Source organism: Eretmochelys imbricata, chromosome 12, assembly GCF_965152235.1.
Source record: "Eretmochelys imbricata isolate rEreImb1 chromosome 12, rEreImb1.hap1, whole genome shotgun sequence".
Lineage (NCBI taxonomy): Eukaryota > Metazoa > Chordata > Testudines > Cheloniidae > Eretmochelys > Eretmochelys imbricata.
The window spans coordinates 7,428,147-7,437,292 of NC_135583.1; the positions used below are offsets into that span (position 1 = coordinate 7,428,147).

A 9,146-nucleotide genomic window follows, 5' to 3' on the forward strand; every position below is an offset into this window, starting at 1 on the left:
TGGTCTGAGCCCGTCTGCTGGAAATGGTGGGGGGATAAGGAGGAGGATTTTACCGAAGAAGGGCAGGGTGCATAGATGGGGGTGGAATCTGCCCTGAATTATTTATCAAGTGGAGCAGGAGAGAATTCTCCTGCCAGTGATAAATTGCTTTCCAAAGTGGGCTAATCCATTTAGTGTCCCCCCAGGGGATGCCTGTCAGCTCCTGATGGGAGGAGAGGGGAGGGTCATGATGGGAATGCGGGGCCAGTGCCGGTGTGTAGTGACGGATCTGCAAGGGCAGTGCTCTCTCCCTCTCTCTGTCACGTTCATTCAAGAAAGGCCTGGAAGCTAAAACCAGAGGAAGCCTCCCTCAATCCTGGCAGCTTGGAAAGCCAAGGGCAGCAACACCCACACCGTCCGGCGTCTTCCTGCTGCCCTGGCAGTGTCAGACCACGCGGCTGGGTCTGCAGCTGCACTGTCCTCTGCAGAGACTGTCCCAGGGTTTTACAAATCATTTGACTTCCTATTTTTATACTAGGAACAGGACCCTCCCCACTCTCCCTCTGCTGGGGGACCTTGGCCCAAATCTCTGGAGGACCCCAATAATGATGTCCCATGTGGCTGAGCTTCACCTCTACCTACCCACATCTGAGTGTCCAAGGAGCTCAGGGGCCAGGCAGAAGGGTCCCGCGGGCCGCATGTGGCCTGCAGGCCGCAGTTTGCCCACCTCTGCATTAGATGGTTCTGGCTCAGTTCACACAGGCCAGATGACACCTGGTCACAATGTGGATGGGTCTGCACTGTACGTAACCTGGTAGCTGCTAGGTTATAGCTGTGAGCTGGGGATGGGGAGAAGCACATGCAGGGGAGGGTCCTTGCTCACTTGCTTCAGGATTCCGGTAGCTGCAGAGGTGAAGACACATGAGACGAGTTGGCGAGGTGAAAAGGCACGAACCCTGCAGCTGTATTGAGTAGGGCCAGGCCAGTGAAAGGTGGGGGGAAGGCACATCCCCCTGTGGCTCCCCACTGCCCCCGTGGCTGCATGTGTCCGGCACCATCAGGAGCAGCATTTGACCTGAAGTTGGGGCCAGCAAGGTGGGTGTGACACTTCCACTTGACTCTGGCTGCTGTTCCTCTGCCAAGCCCCTCAGGGTGCTGTAGCAGGTTGAGTCTAACCCCACAGGCTGGGTCATGGAATCCAGACACCAGCACCCTCTTTCTGCTGCCACCACCAGTGGGCTGAATGCAGGTAGCAGCCGAGGGAAGCGTTAGCCAACACCACCTAGCCCGGGCCCAGGCCTTGTGTGCATAGCCTTGATTCGGCTGCCCCAGGCCTGACCCCTGAGTGTAGGTGAGGCTCCAGTTGTATTCAGTCTGGCTTTGGTTCCCAGCCCCCGGATTCCCTTCTCTCTGAAAGGCACTAATAAGTCCTCAGCTACCAGTGCCTGGAGTTTGGTACCAGCTTCCCGAAGGGAAAGGATGTCTCTGTTCGTCGCTGGAGGAGGTGCTGGGGACGGCCATCCTGTCACAAGGGTTTTCCGAAGCAGGAGCCAATTCTCCCCTCCACCAGGCAGGTTTTCTAGGCAAGATCTAGCTCTCCTCTTGGCTTCACAAGAGCCGCCACCTGGGACACCCTGAGCAGACTCTCCATTGTGCTCTTGGGAGCAAGCTCCACTGAATAGCACAAGCCAAGGAGAGAAAAGAGTCTCTTGCATAAACCCCTAGAACTACCCATGTGGTCTACAACTGAATCCACCTGGCTTGTGATCCCATCAGCACCCCCAAGTTCAGCAGGGTCCGAATGGGCTGGGAGACTTCCGAGGAGCACCCTGGTGTGACAGGAAGTAGCGCTGGGGCTTCAGTAGGGGGACGCTCTTCCCTCTGAACCCGGCTGCTGCTGGAGATGCTGTCTTATGGACAACATGTCAAAATGAGGCCTTGCTAATGAGTAGTCGAGAGAGATTCCCGAGCTGCTAGCCCCAGTGTCCTGGCCAAAGTCACTTGGGGGAGTTAGACTTAGCCTAAATTTCCCCTACTGCTTCCATTGGTCCGTTTGCTCCTCGTTTCCTGCCCTGAGCCATTGAGGAGGGTGCTGTGCACTTTTCAGCAGCTGCATCTTTGCACCCAGGAGAGGCGGGGTTGCAGTGGCAGGTCTTGGATTTTAGGCCGCGCAGTGTTTTTGGAGGATGTTGTCTCTAACCCATCACTGGCATTTGGAAGGCACCAGTCAACAGAGGGTTTGGCCTGACGGAAATGCAAGTGATTATGATATAAAGCACATGGGTACTTCCTCCATTGATCCGGCATTCCTGGGATAGACCTGCAGTGCCCGAGGAGGAAGTGTAATGAGCGAGGCTGATCCATGTTCCCTGAGAAGCAATCTTCCCCGTTGCCATAACCTGCAAGGGGTCACTTCTAGGGGTCGAGCGAGTCATTCATTATTTACTTGGTTGTCTCTGTTCTCCTGGAGTACCTCCTCAGTTTGACGCCTGGATGGAACACGGCAGGGACGAGCACGGATACTCATCTACGCCTGTCTCTTGGCCCAGGCGTAGGGCCGAGGGCAGGCCATGCTGGGGTCAGGCTAGCTCTTATGGGGAGCCGGGGAATGGGAGACCACAGCAGGTGTGTTGACCAGCCTGTAGTATGAGCTCCATCAGGTGAGCGATCCATGAAACTGCACTAATTTTCTGCATGGAAAGGCCTATGATTAGTAACAGGAGCGAGACACTGGACGATGGGAATTGCACAGGAGGATGGTAATTCAGTGGAAGTGATGGGCCTGATTCTCACCCATTCTTGCACCATGAAGGGGCCTTCAAAGGGGAATAAACTATTATTTGCACCTACTCTAAGGCCCCTTTACGCAACTCGAGCTATGTAAATGAGGATCGGGCCCAGAGGAGGGTTTCACAAATGGCTCCTGTCCTTACACTGGCCCAAATCAGAACCATGGATCCAACATGTCCCCGGCTTTGGGCTGTTCAGCTCCGGGGTTCGGGCTTGGCCCATGGGGAAGATTGTGCGTTGTTCAGAGCTGGGTTCAGATTTCAAACCCCTCCGAGGCCAGAGGGCTGCGGGGCACCTAGAAAGTCCCTGCTTAGGGCCTGTGGGGAGTGAAGCTTTCAAGCTCTGGAGCCGTGTTGAGCCAGCAAAGGCAGACCTGGGGAGAGGGCACGTGTGATGTGAGGGCCTGGGCACGAAGCCAGGAGTCAAGGCGTTTAGCCAACATCAACAGAAGTGGCTAGTGCTTTTGGGTGCCTCAGCTATCGGTGCCCAACGTGAGACACGTTAAAGGAGCATGATTTTCAGAAAGCGCCAAGCACCTGCCCTCTGGAAGCCAGACTCCGTTATAGCGGGTCAGGCCCCCAAAATCGCTGGTCCTGGTGGAAAATCGTGGCCTTGGCTCCGCTCTGCTCTTTGAGGCATGACTCTCTGTTCATCTTTCCCCGTCTGAAGAATGAGGATAATTATACTGACCCTGCTGTGCAAATCAGGGTGAGATCTATGGCTGCACTAGGCAATGGAAGTGCTCAGAATTACTATTTTAACCTGATTATAATCTGCCAAGCCTGGGACAGCTGGAAGAACCTTCACTAGCCCGCGACATTAGGTCGCAGCACGGAAGGATGTTCCGGTCTAGAGAGCAACTCTTACTAGGCTGGCTTAAAAGGGTCCATCTAGCAGTACCCATCCCATCCTGTGCCCAGCCAGGCAACCAGCTCCCAGGTTCTTGGACCCTTCACCCTCCCTCCATGCAAAGACCCTTGGAGTCCCCCCAGACTGTGCTGCGGAGAGAGGATTCCACACGAAGGCACAGGAGCACGCAGCAGAAAACAAACCAAGCTCCGGATGAGCAGGGGATCTCGAGAGAGAGACAGAGCGTGCTGTGTGTGATATGACTGAAGGGCTGAAAGGGGTGGGGGGACGACACAGGGCCAGAGAAATGCATTGTCTTCTTAAAGATGCTCTGGTTTTATTGCTCTTAAAAAGTTTGTTTTTTTTTTTTTTTTGGGCAGCGGGGGAGGGGAGGTGGGCGGGGGGTACATTCCTCCAGCAATAAAACACTGAAATGGACGCATGACAAATCGATTCTGCACCATCCAAAGTGCCTCTGAGAGGCAGCTTGGCCTTTTTTTAATCTGATTTTATTTTCCTGGGACATCTCCATTAAATCATACAGGAATAATGGAGGCTTCAGCTCTTCCCGCCTCCCCAACCCCCTCTTTAAATAATTCATGCTTTCCAGTAAAAGGCAGCAAAGTCGTGCTTTTCGCCCGGAGGATGATGGGAGAGCTGCTTCCATCACGTTCTCAGGGCTTGGGCTTGGAATTTGACTCATAAATTTAGCTGATGAAGGAGAATGCTCCGGAGAGTGAGTTGATACGAATACAAAGAGATTCCCATTGACAAGGAGAACACGGGCCCAATCCAAAGCCCCCTGATGCCAATGGACGGCCTCCCTTTGACCTCAGAGGGTATTGAAACCATCTCTGAGGAGCAGTGCTGGGTACAGGCCCCCTTGGTCCTGTCTCCTGGAGAGAGTCACCAGTGAGAGCAGTCATGGGCTTCCCACCCACTGTTCTACTATCAGTCCCTTGCTCTTACCCAGGGCTTTTCATCAGTAGATCTCAAGGCACTTTACAAAGGAGGTCAGGAGCATTATCCCCATTTTACAGATGGGGAAACTGAGGCACGGAGCAGTAATATAATCCTGCTGGCAGAACTGGGATATCATGCAGATCTCCAGCGTCCCAGTCCAGTGCTCTGTCTACTAGGCCATACTGTGGGAGGCCACACAATGAGACTGTGTTCTCCATGTCCAGTCAGCTCTGGGCCTCCCTCCTATCGCTCCAATAACAGACCTTGGCTCTTACCCTCCTCCCCGCTCCAGCTGCCGCACTCCCTCAGTCAAGGGTGTGCTCCACTCTCCCCTGTGGATGCGTTGAGGTGGTTCAGAAGGCATCATCGCCCTCTACACGCTTCTCTGAAGCCTCTCCCAGTAGAGCTGATTTATTTCCCTGCTAAAAAACAGCCAGTTTCGGATAAAACCTATTTTTGTCAGGGGAAAACCGGTTCTTGTCGAAATAATTCCAGCACTTTGAACCTCTAGCTTCCTTGGACCGCCTTGTGGGGAACATTCGACCCCTCCCCTCCCCGCCTTCGATCCCCTGTGCCATCATGGCGGTGACGAAGGGTTGTCTTCACTGCAGAGTTAACCAGACTCTTACCTGGCGTTGCCCCTAGCCACTCTCCCATTCTCACACAAAACCCTCTCACCTGAGTTTGATGGTGCTTTCAACCCAGACTCACGGGCCCAGCTGGGGATAGAGGCTGGAGCCCGGGTTCAACTGTCCCTTGGGCTGGTAACCCACCTGCTTTGCAGTGAGGACACAGGGCAAAGCTCTCGAGCGCGGATAGTCCTCTAGTGCCCTCCTACATTCCCCCCCGTGTGCCCTGAAAGGGAGAGAAGTTCTCCCACAGTTCACTGGGAAAGACTCACAGAGTGGCTCAGCGCATTGCAGCATAAAGACCCATGGGATGTGCCCCCAGAAATCCCAGCGCCACACACGGGTGGGTGCAGCACCCGTGAGGATCCAGTAACCCAGGCAGGGTTCTGCAGTGTGGCTGCTGACACTTGGGCTAGCCTAACCCAGGCACCGATCCCCTGGGCTAACTCCGCAGGAAGACATGCCCTAAGTGGCGCTGCCCACGCAGGGATATTTTATTGCCACCCAGGGAGGGGTTAGAAACCTCTTGGGGGACCACGTACTGCTGCCCAGGGCACATTGGAAACTTCTAGGGGGCAGTCCTGGGAGATCCAGTTTGGGATGGGGCTCAGTCGCTGGCTCCCGAGGCTGAGAGGGCATCGGGGGAGGAACGGCAGGGACCACCTGGCCTCACTGCCTGATTTGAAGCAGCTTTCCAGGGCTCGCCCTGACGCCTGGCCTGGGGGGGGGGGGGGGGAATCCAAGGGATTCCCCTCCTCCAGAAAGTCTCTGTTTTTAATATTAATGGGCCATGTGATGCTGCTGTGATCAGCTCTGCTCAGGCAGCTCAAAGGGGTGTAAAGCACCCAGATCTCCCCAGCCAGGGATTCCCCAGGCCTAGGAGAGCACAGGGGGTGGAGAGTCAATGTATATCACTTCCCCGTCTAGGACCAGGGAGAGGAGACGGCTGCAATCCCCAGCCAGTGGGGGGCGATATGAGTTGCTCTCTATGCTGGGGCTGGAGCCTGCAGAGAACTGGCCCTAGAATCAGCCGAAGCTGGAGGCTGCTGAGAAGTTGACGCACTGTGATTGCGGGGATTGGTTTTGTTTGTTACCAAACAAACAAAAATCTCAGAAAATAGCCAAACTCTGACTGCTCTGGGTGCAACTTTAACTAACACGCAGCGCTGCCAAACCAATGTCAGAACCAAATGCAAAGCCACCCCCAATGAGCCGGAATCGTGGCCTAGAGATGGGCCCTGGGCTTGTGGAATTGGGAGCTGGATCTGAGCTTCCCCTGGGACTGGCAGGGGCTGGGGTCCAGCGATCCAACTCGGGAGCTGTAACGAGACATCCCAGTTGATCAGGGAAGTGCTGGGAGACCCTTCTTCCCAGCAGTGTCAATGCAGGCTCCATTTCGGTCTTAGTGACACCCAGACCTCTGTGCTGCCCAGGCTGGATGATGATAATCAGGTGGAGGCAGGCAGAGGTCATGACAGCTTTGAGCCCTCACTCCCCTCCCCTCTGCCCTCTGATAAATGGCTCCAGACAATAATGTGCTGCTGTTAAGTACCCGGGATCTGAAAAAGGCTTTAAGTGAACTTGGTTGCTTTAATCAAAAGTCCATTAAGTGTTGCTTGGAGCCATTGTGGGAAAGGCTGTTCGGATTTGGCTTTATCAGCAGGTAACACCCACTTAGCAGAGAGAGAAGACAGCTCTGTGTTCTTCTCTCAGGCCCAGCCCTCCCTGGGAATGGCCAGGTTCCAGCTGTTTGTAACAGCTATCTGCAGACCCTGGACCCCCAGGGCTGGATCGCAGGATCAAACTGAAGGCACTGAAATCCAGTGCCAGGTCTTCCCCCAGGGGCTGTGCCTTGGCATCCATTCTGGATGGGCACTGACCTCTAGTGCCAGTGATTCTTCCCAGGTTTCACTCCGTTGCCAGATTCCGGGGCTGCCTGGGGAATCTGGCCAGGAAAGGTGGGGCCGAGAGCGGGTCTGTAGAAGGGTGGCTCTGGCAGGTCTTTGTGGGACTGGGGAAGTTTGGGTCTATAATGAGGGCGAGGCCAAAGGGACTTGCCTGTCCAGTGCCTCTCCCATCAGCCCCATATCTGCCCCACACCAACCGCTTGGTGCCTGGCTTTCACCCTGGCCTGGGAGAAACAGCAAAGCGCAGACGAGGTTGCACACAGCAGCACCCACCCTAGAGCGGCAGGGCAGAGCCCGCAGCATTTAGATTGTCACATGCTGTTCCCCTGGGGCCCTGCCTTGCACTGGGGCCCCGGCAGGCGTGAGGGGTATGGAGAGGGGAAAATAGAAAGGTCTGGGGGCAGGGGGAGTGGACCCCAATGCCGTGTTGATGGATGTCGTACAAGAGCCTAACCAGACAGAGAGGGAAAGGGGAACGTGTGGCGATAGGTGTATAGAGAGGTCTGTACATCTGGGGCTAGATAGAGACAGCGCGGCAGGGAGCTCGCGGGCGTCTCTGGGTCCCCCTCTCCGCTATGTTTGCCTTTGCTCTGTTTTTTCTTGGCCCAGGCTCCGCAGACAGCAGAACGCGCCGCTCTTTGGGAAGATCCGGAGCTCCCGGTTTGGCCCCGACGACCCTGACGACGGGACCAGTGACCTGGATGAAGACGAGGATCTACAGATCCAGGTTCCTTAGTGCCTGGCGCGCAGGGCCAATGAGACTGTGGCTGGAGGAGAAGGAAGTGGCAGGCTGGACGCTTGGGGAGGATAATACTGGCAGGAGCCTGCTCCATGGGCCGCACATGCTCCCTGTCCCAGGCCTCAGCATCGGCAGTCAGACAAGCTAAGAGCCGGCAGAGGATGCGTGCAGATAGAGCCTCTGGCCCTGCTGGCCTGTGTCACCACCAGTCATGGGGGGTGCTAGGGGGAAACCCCGTGGCCAAGGGCCCATCCCAGGGGGCAGGATTGGTTCTACCCCAGTGGGTTTCGTACACACAGGGAGCTAAAGCGCCAAAGAGTGGGATGAAGAGAAATCCCCAGGTGGCTGTTACCAGACGATAACGAGAGGAGGGGGGAGGGGCCAGGCTGCGGAGCCTGAATTAGCCGCCCTGGCAGAACAATGGCATTGGGGCCAATTCTGTATAAATGATGCCAACAGCTGAGGGGTCGTGAAGGCCAGTGCACTGGATGGTACGCAGGGCAGTCGCTGCCCCTTCCGCCCCGCCCCGCCTCGCCATGCCTGCCCGGAATGCCCTCTGCAATTCCAGCCTCCTGCACACGCCCTGCAGTTGGCCTGCCCAGTCCCTCCCTCCCCAGCTCTCTCCTGGCACATGGCTTTCGCCTGACAGGCCCCATCTCGGATGCCTTCCTCGGTTCCAGCCTAACCTGGGAACAGTTTGCACCTCAGCATCACACATGAATGAACTGAGCCTCGCAACCAATGACCTCCCTTTTACTGATGGGGAAACCGAGGCACAGAGCAGGGCAGTGACTTACCCAGGATCATGGACCTCCAAGGCCTGCACCTCTGGCACTAGGTCTTGCTTCCTCCCCATGTGTCCTGTCCACCAACAGCCCCTCTCCCTCACCCCTGTTTGGGGGGAGGGATAGCTCAGTGGTTTGAGTATTGGCCTGCTAAACCCAGGGTTGAGAGTTCAGTCCTTGAGGGGGCCATTTAGGGATCTGGGGCAAAAATTGGGGATTGGTCCTGCTTTGAGCAGGGGGGTACACTAGATGACCTCCTGAGGTCCCTTCTAACCTTGATATTCTATGAACACATGCACCTCACAGCATAACCAGACATTGCAACAATACACCGGAGAGCATCCAAGGCTTAGCTAACCCAGATGAGCCCGGCCCCTGGAGCACTGACAGCAGGAGCCAAGTACACAGGAGCAAACCCTTCTATTTTATATACGGATTTTATATATATGTATGTATTTGTATATGGTTTATATTATAAACATAGAGCTATGGGCCCAGGCGATCC

At 55.5% G+C, this 9,146-nt stretch overlaps 1 protein-coding gene across 1 annotated transcript in view; it reads left to right on the plus strand.

Annotated features, from left to right (window-relative positions):
- Positions 1-7,853, plus strand: part of CCDC102A (coiled-coil domain containing 102A) — a 28,199-nt gene extending 20,346 nt beyond the window's left edge. The window contains exon 8 of the mRNA XM_077831421.1: positions 7,727-7,853. Coding sequence (XP_077687547.1) covers positions 7,727-7,853 — 127 coding nt within the window. The remainder of the gene's footprint in view (positions 1-7,726) is intronic.
- Positions 7,854-9,146: the final 1,293 nt, after the last annotated feature.